The 16,473-nt window shown below is 33.7% G+C and overlaps 2 protein-coding genes across 2 annotated transcripts; both read left to right on the plus strand.

Annotated features, from left to right (window-relative positions):
- Nucleotides 1–558: 558 nt before the first annotated feature.
- On the plus strand, nucleotides 559–2,108 carry LOC111377270 (citrate-binding protein-like). The gene is made up of 2 exons (XM_023000343.1): nucleotides 559–871; nucleotides 1,619–2,108. Exons 1-2 carry the CDS (start codon nucleotides 596–598, stop codon nucleotides 2,006–2,008), a joined length of 666 nt encoding a protein of 221 aa, XP_022856111.1. The 5' UTR covers nucleotides 559–595; the 3' UTR covers nucleotides 2,009–2,108.
- Nucleotides 2,109–4,311: 2,203 nt separating this feature from the next.
- LOC111377256 (WD repeat domain-containing protein 83) lies at nucleotides 4,312–9,271 on the plus strand. Its single transcript, XM_023000318.1, has 8 exons — nucleotides 4,312–4,568; nucleotides 4,676–4,778; nucleotides 5,696–5,803; nucleotides 7,610–7,719; nucleotides 7,847–7,954; nucleotides 8,036–8,081; nucleotides 8,352–8,483; nucleotides 8,946–9,271. The coding sequence occupies exons 1-8, from the start codon at nucleotides 4,360–4,362 to the stop codon at nucleotides 9,027–9,029; spliced, it is 900 nt and encodes a 299-aa protein (XP_022856086.1). The 5' UTR covers nucleotides 4,312–4,359; the 3' UTR covers nucleotides 9,030–9,271.
- The last annotated feature ends 7,202 nt before the right edge of the window (nucleotides 9,272–16,473 follow it).

Raw genomic sequence — 16,473 nt, forward strand, 5'->3', positions numbered from 1 at the left:
AGTGGGATCCACCTGTGAGAGAAGAAGTCAAATATGACAGCTAAAATAATGAAATAACGGTCAAAAAAATCAATTTTTTGGGTGAAAAAATCGGGCCCAAACAAGCCATAAATTCCAAATGGGGGATATTGGGGAAAAAGAAACTCCAATGGGATGATCCTATATACCTCGGAACTCGAGCTATTCAAAACACAACACATTGATGTCTACACATTTGTCAAATGAACTGAAAAAGCAAAATGCCCATTGAGAAGTGTACAACAAAAATACCCTGTTTTGATCAATTAAACTTGCGCAATTACCCTCAACCCATTTCCCTAAAATTCTCCTCATTCAGGGGCAAAAGGGAACATTGTGCGTAATGCGAAAACAAAGTTGAATGTATAAAATGAAATTTCTCTCGGATTAGTTGGGTGACGTCTTCTGTTTTATATCATTTTTGACCGTTTAAACTTTTCTAAAAATTATAATATTTTTTCAAAATTTCACCTCTTGCTTTTTTGGGCTCCCTATCGTATCTTATAAATCCCACAACCATCTTCCATTCTATTCACCAAATACTTCACCGTTTTTCTCTGCAGATTCTTCACTAATAATGAATTCTTTGTTCTTATTAGGTTACTTTTACAGTAGCTGTATTCTGCTACTTCTGGTGCACCAAGCTAGTAGTTGGGGGCCGTTGGATCCCACAAAAAGCTTCATATCTTTACCATTTAACAGATCATATTATCACATTCAGAAACCATATGATGTGCCTGAAAATCAAAGATACAGCTTCAAAAATGGAGTTCACAGGTTATGGGTTTTTGCCACAGACAAACCACACACTATTACAAGCCAAACGAAACCTCGAACCGAGATTGCCATTCAAGTAAGTGATTGAAAACCTTAGTTTGATTCCTATTCATGATGAAAAAGAACAAACATTCTATGCTAATATGATTTTTTGATATAACATCTGGACGAAATTTGAGAAGTCGCATGACGTTATAAATAACGCTACTAGAAAATGCACCAACGGTAATAAATTATTATCGTTGGTATCCGTTATTGTCATAGACGAAATTTATATGAAGAAGATATTTTTCCTCTTTAACGATTTAAACTTTTAGATTAATTGGTTCAGCCCCTGTTTGAGCCCCATTTCTTGGAAAAAAATCATTTTTAAACAGTATTTTGATATCATTTCAATAACACATTTTTCAATAAAATAATATTACACACAAATCTAATATTACACATTTTTTATCAATACACTATTCAAAAATACATTTTTATGAAAAAAAAAATGGGGCTCAAACAAGGGCTTAATATGGTATTAAAGCCAACTATGACACCTGATCCAAGTCTCATTATCACCTGTTTATGAAAATTGTTTTCGTATATCCTTTTAATGAAAGAAATTCTCTTCTCGTACATGAGAGGATGTATTAAAAAGAAACTTTGGTTCTATATAAAAGCTTAACTCTTAGATGAGATGCTTCAATAGCAATGAAATTCATTGCTGATGAGCATCATAAGCACATTCCAATGATTCAATGCTCTTCCATTCAAATCAAAATAGATCCATAAATTTTGGGTAAACCTTTTGATTTCTCAACATGAATTTTATCTTTAGGGGTACAATTATTCATCGGGAGTTTGGCAATTCGAAGGGCACGCCTATGTGCCATATGGGACGTCTGGCGTATGTATCATGCAAGTGTTTGGGGCTGATCCTCCTCATGCGACCACCGCAATGATCAGAGTCTACAATGGTTCGCTAACGTATTATCAAGAGTCCGTCCTAGTTTCGAGCATCTATAACCAGTGGTTCCGGCTAAATGTTATCCATGATGTCGATGCTAAAAAAGTTAGGGTATATATTGATGGTTTTCTCAAACTAGAAGCACAAGGCCGTGGAGGGTCTTCTCACGCATTTAAATGTGGTGTTTATGCTCAAAATAATGATTCGTATTACATGGAATCGCGTTGGAAGAACATCAAAATTCTGAAAAAATGTGATTGAGAATAGACGAACATTACCATATGTATATTCATATGCGTGCTATGTATCTTTACTTTTATCCATTTCTCCGTATGAGTCGGAATAAATATGTTTAAGACAAGTCTCTTTAATATTCAAAATGGATGTTTCACACTAAAATCGAAAATACCTTGTTCTCATTCTATGTACATCATTTTAGCATTCATTGATTCTCTATAGTTAAGCTTAAGACAATGCTAAAAACTATAAATTTCACAAAATTATTAATTCCATATATACCTAATATTAGAGATCGCATATGTTTGTTTCATGTTTATAAGTTGTTTATAGATGTTCTAAGCCACTATTTATCTACACAATTTGATCAATCCATGTGCTTCATTTCCGATTTGGTAATATTTTTACAAAGTTTTCTTCCACTTTTATATGACATTATTTTAAATTCAACGTATCAAACATATCATAAATATATGTAGAAAAGAAAATTCAAACTTGCTAAATTCAAATAAAATGCATATTATTTGAGCGTTAATTCTCTGTTAAGGTCATCCAAGGAAGGTGAGTTTGTGTATAAATTTAGTATATTACAGCAATAAGAGAGAGAGAAAAATAATTTGCAGTCCCAAAAATTAAAAAAAGGGAATAATATTTGTTTGGAGGCGTAGCAAACCTCAGCTAGCTAAAAGGCATATAGGGATGAAAGGTATACAATTTTCATCAAATAAAGAAAGATTCCAAGACATAAGCATCTTGAGTATTTTGTCTTTGTATTGTCATTTGTATCTCATTCCATTGTTTATAGTATTTTAATATGCGAGTAATGCTATTGGTATATAAAGAGTTACAGAAAGTATTACAGATGGATAAGGTGTCAAGAAGAGAATGAAGAATTTTTTTAATTCTTCCTCTTCTTCTTCTTCTTCTTCTTCCTCTCCTTTTTTTTTTTTTTTGGTTGAAAAAATTGTAATCCAATCATATTTTATCATATTATGTGTATGTGCACCAATTTATAAGTGACGGGTTCACTTGGATTTAAACTAATAGTTTCAAAATTCGATTCGATGATTTTTGTGTTCATCCCTACACTCACGTGCGTATTATCAGCGGACCATTTCCTTGATTCTTCCAATTGGCCCATTTCTTTTTTTTTTTTTTTTTTTTTTTTTGATATCCAGGTATCCCAACTTACACCAGACTAAATTCTCGACCTCCAAGACCCATGCCCCTAGAACCTTGGAGGGGGTAAATCGCGGAATATGCCTCAACTGGATTACAGGTTTCCCCCATTGACTGTACACTTCTGCGCACAAGAGACCCTCCTCCACAGTGATTGCTCCATACCAAATTTTTAGCCGCAAGTTCCCACCAGAAATCGAACTCTCCACCCTGCCGCTGGAAGCAAGCTAATGTTGATTGATCCACCAGTTGAGATGTGCCCCGACGGGCACCAATTGGCCCATTTCTTACATGTACTTGCAGTAGGTTAGGAGAACGTATGTATATAAAACATACAAGTACTGGAGAAATCAAGCCCTAACAACCATAGACTCACTCAAGTGACACGCACAATAGATAGTCGATGACAAAAACCCTGGAAAAAAGTTGTGAAAAGTTACACAAATTGATCTTGGCTGATAAAGGCTATACTAATGAACTCGGGACAAGCCCCATTTTTTCCAAACTAGAACCCGAGGCTTCACAATATCCTCGTAAAATGTATGTTTCGTCTTGAGTGAATCCGAGGGTAGTCAACGTGTTAGGCCAGCCTTCATTATGCTTATGTCTTGGCAACAAGTAGGAATAATACCAATAGCACCATTTATGAAATAAGCCATAATCTCATTTGAGCACGATCTTATCTCGATTAGCATGGTCCAGGAGTCGAGCGTGTTCTAACTAGCTTCGAGTCTTGTTCAGAGTTCGGATCCCGGAATCAATGGCATAATTTGTCTAGACGAGGTAATAGAAGTGCCACAATACAAATGGTAAGTATTAAATTGAGTAATATACAGTTGAGAGCCATTTTTTGTCTAAATTTTAATATAGAAAATTGAAATAACGGGAATTTATAAATTGGGAAATGATTATGGGGTGTTATCTACGATTACGACTTAGTCCATTTTTACGATAAAGAGGATTTTTCGCTTAAAATTAAATACTTTTAGTTTTTAGGCAGAGTTCATGCTATTTGTGTAAATTCCTCAATAATTTTCTTATTGGGCTCCAAGCGACAGGGCCCAATTTTGAATATTTATCAAACGTGTCTTTATGTACATCAGTTCGGCCCACTCATTCGAATCCTTCATTTTTTTGTTCAGCTTAACAAGTGGGCGTCCCCGGCGTACAATAGCGTTCTCGCCTACAGCAAAAGGATGAGCAAAGAGGATCTGCCGAGGAAGGAGGCTAACGTGCTCCGGGGGCACGAAGGCGCAGTACTGGCTGCCAGGTTTAACCGGAATGGGGAGTATTGCCTGAGCTGTGGCAAAGATCGTACTATACGGCTTTGGAATCCTCACCGTGGATTGCACATCAAGACCTATAAATCTCACGGTCGTGAAGTCCGCGACGTCCATGTCACCCCGTAAGTCAATTTACTGCTAAGCGTCTCATCTAAAAGCTTAATCTTTTGTAATAAAGCTCGCATTACATTTGTTAGATGTTAAATTAATTTAAGCGATCATTTTGTAGGGATAACTCGAAACTGTGTTCGTGTGGAGGTGACAGACAAGTATTTTATTGGGATGTGGCAACTGGTCGTGTTATTCGCAAATTTCGTGGTCATGATAGTGAGGTTTGTTTATTTGTACTTTCGTTGTGTTTAAATTATTTGGATTGGATTGCATTTGAAATTAAGGGTTTTATGCAGAATGGATGTTTAGATGTGACAATATTGGGAACGTTATGGCTATAATCAATTCGTTATATGAGGGAATTCTGAAATTTTGACACGAGATCAGAATATTGTTTTGATTTGCTAGTGCGGATCAATGAGGATTTTAACTGTAGAAGTTTTTTCGTGCAGACTGTTTCTGAAAGAAGATGAAATATGAAATTGTCTTGTGAGTAGCACAGACTCAAGTGCCTTTGCTCTGTCTCGTTCTATATTACTTAAGATTATAAATAATACTATCTGACGGGATGTGTGTATTTAAGTCCCCACAATCTCTTATTTAGAACTTTACAATAATTTAACATCATCTGCTCTTCTTGGATTCAAACTGGGATCTTGATTTTCTAATTGTAGTGCAAAACCGTTAACGTGGATGCCTTATTATTAATTGGTAAATGGTAACTATTGGATATGTAATTACATAAGCCACAGGAGTTGTGAGAATAATAATGTTATTGGCTAATATTATTTTCTGTGATTCTCATGCTGCACTTCTATCTGGTTATATCTGGTGTTCGTTCTTAAATGAAGTTATTAAACTCCTTAAGGTTGTTGCACCTGGTGACGTGTGAAGTTCGTGCATAGATGAGATACTTGAAGTTCTTAAACAATCCTCCATCTAATTTGCCTGCAATCTTTATGGATGTTTTCCAAAAAAAAGAAAATGTTTATGTTGAGAATGAAACTCTTTTTTTAACATCTTTATTTCAAATTATCTTTTCCTTTCTTATGGAACACGATCCTTCCAGTTTATAAAAATTTTGATATGTTGCAACTAATTTTCCCTTTATGACACTTTCATTTTTCATTCTTACTAGGTAAATGCTGTAAAGTTTAATGAATATTCATCTGTAGTGGTATCGGCAGGATATGATCGTTCAGTGCGAGCTTGGGACTGCAGATCTCATAGCACTGAGCCTATTCAGGTCAATCTCTCCATTTCACTACGCAAGATCAACATATGGTAGCACTCTTCTATAAATTGTATCTTGATATTTAGGCTCCATTTGGTACCTTTTTTTTTCAAAATGTATTTTTCTCTCTCTTTTTTTCAACTACACGTTCCTTATTAAAATAATATTACACGTAAATCAAAAACTTTTCCTTATTTTTCAACCACACATTTCCCATCAATTTACTATTCTAGAATGTATTTTTACATAAAAACGGCTCTCAAACGCCCCCTTAATTTTAGACCAGGCAGGCTTTCCATCGCTGATTTAGACAAGTTTTGGTGACCGAAAAATCAGAATTAGGCCAGTCTGGATGTATGTTTGTTTGTTCAAAGTAGGACATTGAAGAGTATATTTTTAATTCAGGCACTGTTAATTATTTTTGAACTGTTGTGAGGCATTAGAATATTGAAGTCCAGTAAATGGGTACAAGTGTGTGGAGTATAAGGATAGTGTTGAAAATCAGCTATCAAGAATTAGGCACTATGATGTGCAGATTCTTGGATAGACATCTTTCAGTTTTGGTGGTGTTTGCAAATTATGTATAGTCCATCTAAATATAATATCCATTTCACATACAATATTAACTCTAAATGATGGTCTCGTGAACTAAGGTATCATCAAAGTTGAACGTGTGAATTTCCAAAGTTTAAACAGGTGAACTAATATCAAAATTTCACATATGAAGAGTAGACCTTACACAACTCTTTTAGAATCTTAAAAGAAATCCAAAAATAACTAGAAGAATTGTACTCCGTAATAGAACTTAAAAACAACCTCATTGTAATTCCCTTGTGATAACAAGATCAAACAACAAAATTTCCTAAAATACGAAATTTTGTTATTTGATTTCTTATCATACTTGAATTACAATTATATATGGATTGTTCCCCCTGCGCGGTAGAGCTGAGAATGTATAAGTTCTATTATGGAATATAAGTTCTTCTAAATATGTTTGGATTTCTTTTAAGGCTCTGAAAGAGTTATGTGTAATTAGATTGTGCCTCTATGAAAACTCATTTGTGTTTGAATTATTTAATGTTTACTTAGCAATGAAAGAAAATTCTAGTAATTTTTGATGCAGAGTTCCCACTTTTAAATTTTCCTTAGAAATTTTACTGTCATGCAAGCAACATCCTTGATTTTCTTCATGTTATAATTAATGGAATCAAAGTGCTTAAGACATGCCCAAATGATCATTCATAAACTGCATTAGTATGTTTTGTCTGTGTACACTGCTTGCTCATATGCGTTGCCCCTTATTTAACCTAAATGATGGAATTGGATCAGTCAACAGAGGATGAACATTAGGATGTGACATTAAGTGATTAGGATCGTAATGTTGTGCGGAATTTTGTTTCTTGTCTGGTGAATCTAAGAATTTCGGATGATGCTTTTGAATTTAAATTATCATTTTCTTGCTGGCTGACTCTTCTTCCAGCTACCGCCACCAGTATAAAACTTTCGAATTTTTTATCACTACTGTAATATAGAATCCTAAAAAGAAGCTCATCCCGGGTTAGGAATTGAGGACTATTTCTATCATTCTTTCCGTTCAACATATTAAAAGGGTTTCATGTTTCAATCAAATGTCAAATATAATTTGGCTTGTAATAACGAGACTTAATGTGTCCAGGCCCATAATTGCTTAATGTTATATTTCCCTTGTGCTACTTCAAATGCACAAATTAGTAGTATCTTCTTTGCCTTTACCTTTACCATTTCTTAGTCTTTTTTCGGTCCTTCGAATGCTTTACTGAATTTCTGAATACTATGCAGATCATTGACACTTTTTCAGATAGTGTAATGTCTGTTTGTTTAACAAACACTGAGATAATTGCTGGAAGTGTTGATGGAACTGTTCGAACTTTTGACATTCGAATTGGTAGGTAAGTACCACTGATAATAATCATCACTTTCCATCTCAAGAACGTAAAGTTTGAGATTCAAATAGGTAATTCATTTGTGGTTGCTCTCTTACACTGTAACGAATTACCTTTCGATGATTCTTATCAGAGAAATATCTGACAACTTGGGGCAACCTGTTAACTGTATCTCTCTTTCAAATGATGCTAACTGTATATTAGCCAGTTGCCTTGATTCTACAATACGACTTCTGGATCGGTAAATGTTTCTACAGAATTCTGTTCTGGAATTTAGTATTGCTTTTACAATTGTTTTAAATGGATTCTTTTGTGTTGAAAGGTCTAGTGGTGAACTATTGCAAGAATACAAAGGCCATACTTGCAAGGTTAGTGTAGAATCCTGGACAGATAACTCGTGACTGTCTTTCTCCTCTTGTCATTATTAGAGTGTGGATACTTCATGTTACTACAACCTTCTGCATTTACGATGGTTGATTTCCACTGTTCATTTACTCTTCTTGTTTCTTCGACATGGCATGATCAAGACTTGGGCTTGTTTCACAAATTTTTCTTTATATCTTTCCTCGTGATTTATATAGTAGTTTTCATAATCTCGATGGTGATTTTTACTTGCTTTTCATTTTTAATTGAATCAGTCTTTTAAGATGGACTGCTGCTTGACAAACACGGATGCCTATGTAACTGGTGGTTCAGAAGATGGCTTCATTTACTTTTGGGATCTGGTGGATGCATCTGTCATCTCCAGTTTTCGAGCCCATGTTTCAGTGGTAAAATAATTTGAATAACACAGCATTCCTCGATTTCTTGCCTCAAATCATTCATGAGCTTTTACGTTGCTATCATCATGAGAGTTGATAAAAATTTTACATTGTTATTCCTTGATGTGTTTAGTGACGTACCAGTACGCAAGTTATTTAGCCAATCTAACATCTGTATATTTGAGGGTTTAGTCTCTAATTCAACTTTCTAGCTGTTAAACTCTTCAACACTTCGGGCTTGAAACTCTTGGTTGTGACTTTTTTTTAGCAAAATGCCTACTATTGGTTGCAAATGGGTGAATTTTAGGGTCAGTTTGTTCGGCATTAGTGTTCTTCCCTCTTTCGCCTTCACATTTTTGCATGTTTGCGTCTTTGGGAGGGGGGACGGGGCTGGATAAGATAAATAACTTAGCGTTTGGAGTTGTGTTGTTAGTATTTGTCCTTTTTTAACGTTTTACTGTTTTACGACAGGTAACCAGTGTAAGTTATCACCCAAAGGAAAACTGTATGATCACTGCTTCGGTTGATGGAACAATCCGAGTTTGGACATCCTAAGAAGATTGATTGCAAGATTTTCGAATGCAGATTGCTCTTTATATTCTTGTTTGTCCCAGTTTCCTTGTAATAATACATTCAATATGCGAACCCGTCTACTTGTATTCATAAGCATGTAGAATGAATAACCAGAATGCCCTTGTTTTGATTCACCTGTGAATTAGTTGTTAATGCATAAAGAAACTTAGACATGAAGTGTGGCATCAGATGTTAGTAATCTACGTAAAAGTTACCTTGAGCAAGTTCAACTATTTAAATAATTTACTCTTTTTTTTTCAGCAAAAAAAGGTTAGTTTGTACTTGAATTAGTTCTTATTTACTCCTAACATAGATGGTTGACTCTTTCCAATTAATAAAAATGTAAAATTTTCAAATTACTTATTTATCGAGTTAAACATCGATAATTACTCGAATAAAGTTAGTCAAACAGGCTAAAAAAACAGAGATTTAGAGAAGGATTTGGTAGAAAATTGTTGGATTTTTATTTCTTAATTTTTCAAAGTGTTCAATTATGTTTCGACACGTGTCTACCTTGTTTTTTACCCTGTTTTTGAGTCTATTTCTGTAGCACTGTTGTAATTACTCAACTTACACAAAGGTTACTGTTCATGATTTGTTTCAAAGTTTAAATTGCGTTTCAATTTGGTTTACTTAAAATTTGTTAGTTATTTTAAAAGAAATGTTTGACATTTAATCGGTCTATACGTCTTCCAAGTCAAGCAGGATCAAATCAAAGTAGTTGTAACTTGTAAGCAGAGTGAATCTTTATCCTTTACTTATAAGTAAATTATTTAAGCTTATCCAAACGTGCTCGTAATAATTCCTATTCTATTACGTATTTTGTTTAATTGGTGTGTTTATTCCAAAAACAATGGAACACCCAAAACGGCTAACGGCTAACGGCTACTGCTCACATTTTATGTACTCTGGTCCAAACACACGTATCTTTGTTTGTTTGTAAATCTTTGATTCCAATTGAGTTTTCAGATTTAAGAGATCAATTTTATTAAGAAAGTTGATTAGTGTTTTTATCTCTAATCTTATATTTGGTTAATTACTATAAACTTTTTATAAATGATCGAATCACTTTTTATTTACACACTTTTTGAGATTCACAAGCACTGTTCACTTGTGTACCAGTCATTTCTATCAATGTATGCTCAATCGTTTATAAATACTTCTCAAACAAATTGTAACTTGTGGGAAATTTATCTTGCAAAATGGTGATGTGTTTGAGCATATCGATATTGGAATATAATGGCTCGTTTGAGAGTTGCCGCTTTTAAAACTTGGGATTTCATTTTTAAAGATGAACCTTAATATCACCAATGTGAATTATATATTATTAGTATTTTTATATCTAATCAATGTGAAATTTACTCTTAATGACCATCGTCAAAATACTACCAAGTGAAATAATAAATTAAAATCGAAAAATTGAAAAACAAGTAAAATATATCAAATATTGAGTAGTTCACTCTCAATGCGAGAATTACATCTTCTTGCTAGTGCAATATTTCGACATAATAAGATGATTACTATCTATCTTTGAACTCATGTGTCTGTTTTTTTTTTTTTTTTTTCTACTAAAAAAAATGCACATATCAGTCAAAAGAAAGAGTAGACAACATAATTCTCAAAAAAAACAAATTTTAATTAGGTATAGTTCTACTAATACTTGTTTAGTCATGCTTTAAAAGAATTGCTTTTTTTATAAATAAATAAAGCAGAGTCACAATAATTGAGAAGAAATTTCGACCCATAAAAGGTATAGAAGTTCGATAGTTATAACCAGTGTTCTAAAAGACATAATTCGTAGCGATGTGTGAAGGCCAAATTATGAGTTAGGCGAGGTATAAGCATAAAAAAAACGTAAAAATATATTTTCTTATTTTAACATTACTTTAATTTTTAATCAATCAAAATATTATTTAATAATTAAAGTAATACCTACCAAACATCTAAAATAGATTTATAGGAAATTTATACATTTCTTCAAAGTTTCTAACAAAAAATAAGTTTCAAATATAAATAGTAAATAGTAAATAAATAAGAATTTTTGGGAGTTTTTTTTTTTTTTTTCAATGCTTCAAGCAACTATTTTGAATCTAGGGTAGACGAAGTGAAAAAAATCAGCCTTTAAATTTTAACTTAGAAGAATTGAAGGAAAATAAAAATAAATCTAGCGGTTGTAGACCTCCAAATAAGGCGCTAAGCCAAGTGGGTTGACGTTTTCACCACGCATTGCACATTGATGCCATCTAGACACGTCTTTTAGAACACCGATTACAACCATATCAAAACATATGTTAAAGTAGCACTATATCATCGAGAGCAACCTATTGAGAAAAATCATCGAGTTCATAGATAACGTATGAAGTAAGCATGGATTTATTTGCATGCATTTTATGTATTATTTTAGACTTGCGTTTGAAACTTAAAACTTAGTTTCCAAGTTGAGTAAAAAGCGAAAGTCGAATTATAGCTTTAGTGAAATCTAGTAGGATAGTACCACGAGTAACATAAATTTTTCACAGTGCTCAAATATTACTTATTTTGCTCGCTACTTTTTCAAGAATCCATGAGCACTTCTTGTAACAAACCTCACAACGGGATGCACTCATAATTAATCATTCAAAAAGCAAAATTAAAAAAAAAAAAAAAAAATTGTTCATGAAATGCACCCAAAGTTCGAGTGATGAGACATTTTTTCCCCTTTTCTTTTATTCTTTTAGACAGTGGGGGTGTTTAAAGGGGTTGATTCTTGAATTGGTCTAGTTTTAACATATTTTTGTGCTTTATAGAAGATTGGTGTTAGGTATGCGTCGTTTGTTTTGTCTTGTAATGTTACAGTTGACAACATTGAACAGTTAAAAAAAGAAAATTAAAATTTTGTTGATTGTACGGTATACTGTTGCTTGATATCGTTTATCAACCTTGGTTATATATAACTTTAAAATAACTAAGATATATTAAGAAAAGAAGACGTGTAAGTGTTCTTTTCACGTAACAAATTTGTAAATAAATTTAACATAAAATTGAACACAATATGATATTTATAAAAGCCCATTTCGCCCTAATTGTCGATGATGCAAGGCAAGCCAAGGAGAGAATTAAATTGAGTCGAGCTTGATTCTCAACGTCTACTCTTATATAACTTTTTTTCATTTTTTATATCTCGTCTTTTTTAGACAGATAACTATAAAATAAATCATTTAAATTTATATTAGATTCACTGGTCATCCAACTAAACATGAGTGTGCTTGTTTTAGTAAAAATGGATCATTATTTGTTCATTAAGATTAGGGATGACAAAAATCCTATTCAGCCTCACATTATCCCTTCTCGAATTCCCGGAGCATTTAGGGTCTGTTTGGGAGCGATTTTTTCATCCAAAAATTTGATTTTTTTATTGTTATTTTACTATTTCAGTCATCATATTTGACTTCTTCTCTCACAGGTGGACCCCACTTTTCTCCTAACGGTCAAAAAATCAATTCTCAAAATCACTCCCAAACAGGCTCTTAATTTAATTTTTATATATTTCGATTAAATGTATTTTGAATAAATAAATAATAATTACTATATTAAAGTTGGAGCTAAATGCAAAAAGTAAAATTATACTCGTTTCGTCTCGTCTCGCCTCCTAAAAAACCCTGAAGAGACGGGGACGATTATTTAATCCCCGTCCTATCCCATACTAAACTATTACCATTCCTTATCAATTAAAATTTCTTATTTCGACATTAAAATAAAAATTACAGTTTCTTTTTTAGCCACTTTTTAGGGAGAGAAAAATATGTGACATTTTGACAATATGGTCACTTTTATATGTGCAGTGTCAAATTCCCCTTCAAATAAAAAGTTCATATGAGCTATGGTTGAGAAGTACACAATATTTTAGACAAAAAGTTTAAACTTCTAAAATAAGCTATTAAAGATATACTATTACCCACGAAAGAATAAGCTTATGTTCGGTTGGGATTAAAATCAGATATTTAGTAAATTTTGATAAAATTTGATAAAATGTGTGATTGAAAAGTTGTGAATCCCATGAAGTATGGGATTAAAATTAAGCACTTGTTTGTCATCATTTACTTTACATTTTTCCCCATTATTTTTTATGCAGTACTCTTTTTTACCACACATTCTTCATTACAATAATATTACATGTAAATTCAAAAAAATTCATTCTCTTTTAACTATACATTTACTATCAATCACTATTTCATAATATGTTTCTTCAAATTAATAGGACTCAAACAGGATCTAATTGTTGAGTTTAATTTAAATTTTGGATTTTAATCGATAATAAATAGGAGCTAAGCTTTTGTGACAGTCTCTTCCTCCAATATAGTTCGAACTGTCTTAATCGGAGAAAATTGCAGAATATTGGACGTAGCTGCCCAACAATCAATCATGTGACAGCTTTCTATGTTCACAAACACTATCAAGTGCCATAATAATATGAAACTGTCTTGCGTGACCATTTAGACAATTTTTATAAAAAAATAAATGACTTTCATTATATTTGTGAAATTAGAATGATCATTTCATAAAATGGATGCAAAACAAAACGTGGAGGGTGACCATGTCCTATGTTTTATTTCGACCTCATTCAAGAATATAAAAATGATAAGCTCTGTCACACATCGCATGACAACACTAGGAACATTCCACGTGAAAAGTAGACCTTGACCCCACACTCCACGGCCAACTGTCCCCGGCCAACTGTCCCCATGAAGAGGCCGAACCAATATGGAATACAAACCCCATGTAACTGAGTTGACCCCATTGCAAAGGATCGAAACCTCGTAATGGGAAAGGCTACTGAAGGGACTTTGCGGAGATTTTTCGCAATTGTTGTCGCTCTATTCGGTCAATTAGGTCAAGTCTAAGTTCCTTGCGAAGTATTATTAACAATAAAATGGTACTAACATTTAATGCTCATGACTGATTGACATATTCGACAAGAGACATCAACCACATAGATGAGGCCACACACTTTCGTCCTATGGTTAGTGATCATCCAATTCTACTATAAAAGCTCACATAATATGTTATTCCAAAGGTAATGCAAGTTTATACTCTCAAGCTATAACTTCACTTTATCGTTGTTTTATCTATCACTCTCCAAAGTCGATTCTTTTTTTTTTCTTTTTTTCTTTTTTTTTTTTTAACCATTGGAGGCTCATTTCTAAGACTATCCAACATTCATATGCTTATTTCTCAGAAGAACCCCCCTACTGTTTTGTTTTGAAGAAGAGGTCTAAAGCGAAGAACAACGAGGTCATTACTTACACAAGTGACAATTCACACAGAAAAAGGGCTCGAAATGTGGTTTTTCACTAAAAAAAGCCGCAGAGATAGCCGGATAATGAAAATAAATCTTTTTACAATTTGACAATTTTTTGCAAAGTAAAATGGTAAGAAATTGTCGAGCCTCTCCTTTTATAGGCAACTAGGACAAAGCCACACTCTTTGATGAATTTCACTAAAATTTCAGGCGTATACATGTAACCCTCATTTGACACGTTAAAATCAAAAAGGACCTATTGAAATTTGAATAGGCGATTTGAATCATTCCATGCTCAACATGCACCTACAAGTCGCGTCACTTCTACAAATTGTAACATACTACCATGATTGTATAGTTAATCAGCACGCAATACGCTTCTCGAAGAATTGGAACTGCTTAGCTACCGTATCTTTAAAACAGGAGAAGTTATTAAATCATTACAGTAAGCATCCTATCAATGTTTCAAACATATCAACAAGTTCGTGATATTATGAAGGGGCTTGCCTTCATTTTCAACTTTCACACAAGTTTTAAATACATCAACAAGCTCGCCATCTTATAAAAGGCCTTGTCCTCGTGCTTTTCAACCTTTGTATAAGCTTCAAACACAATAATAAGCTCACACTCTTAGTAAAGGTCTCACCTTCATGCTTTTCTGCCTTAGCACAAGCTTCTATCACTTCAATAGGCTTGCCTTCTTATGAAGAGCCTCGCCTTCATGCTTTTGCAACCTTAGTATAGGCTTCAAACACATCAATAGGCTCGCCATCTTAGCAAGGACCTTGTCTTCATGCTTTTCAGCTTTAGCATAGGCTTCAAACACATCAATAGACTCGCCATCTAATGAAGGGCACTTTCATGCTTTTCAGCCTCAACACAGGCTTTAGATAGATCTGCACTACTTTTTCTTTGCAAATACACGAAGTCATCCACTATACCTTAACTTAGAAGTCCACGTATTTTATGAATAACAATACGTTGATTTTGGGGACTATTGAGCTAATGACACTATTCTTTCTACGCAGAAACGAAAACAGAACAATTTATCAGCAATTACACCTCAACTTAAAAGTCCACACATTATATGAATAACCATACATAGACTTTGAGGACTATTGTTACGCCTCACACGAAAAATCTCCAGGAATCCTACATGGCAAGCAAATATAGGCTCACAGTCTATGTCCGACTGCCAATAGGCAGTTGGCCGAACCCCTTGAAGATGTTGAACTAATATGGGATACCAAACCCATGTAACTGAGTCAACCCCTTTGCAAAAGACCAAACATTTGTCATGAGAGAGGTTGCAATAGGGACTTGATAGGAGATCTTTCACACAATCATTGGTATGTGATTGATATGACAACTTACTGCTGCAACCGCCCTATGTAGCCAATTAGGTCAAATCTAAGCCCATGCTAGGTGTTATGAACAATAAAATGGAACTAGCACTTAATGCTCATGATTAATTAACATCTTCGACAAGAAGTCTCAACCACACAGATGATGCCACGTATATTTTCATCATATGGTTGGTGATCATCCAATTCTGCTATAAAAAGCTTACATAATGTGACATTCCAAAGGTAATGTAAGTTTAAACTCTTAAGCTATAACTTCGCTTCATTATTGTTTTATCTATCACTCCCCAAGGTTGACCCCATTTTTATATTGAAGGTTCACGTCTAAAACCCTCCCATATTCATATACTTATTTCTCCAACCTACTTGATTGTCGAAATGTGTGCGGCCAACTCCACCACATTGGAGAAAGCCACATGTGACTAATGGTTTGTCTGGACATGAAAGGTATTGGAATATGTTGACCACATCAGAGCACAAAATTCAGGGTAAGCTCTATTATTTCTTTGGACAAGTAGATTGTGTTGATAGACTCACCCGAAAGCCCCACACATTTTCAAGTGCACATCGTACAATTTTCAACTGGTCATGTTTTAATCCATAGTTATGCGTAGTGAAAATTTTGATATACTTTTTTTAGTTGAACCGAGCATGGACTAAAATGATTACTACTTTATTTATAAGTTAACACAGAAGTTTTCAAAATAAATTCTTTATTGGTGAAAGGTGAAAATAAGTAACACGAAGCTTTCTTCTAGTCTGAGAGTGAAGAAAAGAAATCTCG

The sequence above is a fragment of the Olea europaea genome, unplaced genomic scaffold (assembly GCF_002742605.1).
Source record: "Olea europaea var. sylvestris unplaced genomic scaffold, O_europaea_v1 scaffold1631, whole genome shotgun sequence".
NCBI lineage: Eukaryota > Viridiplantae > Streptophyta > Magnoliopsida > Lamiales > Oleaceae > Olea > Olea europaea.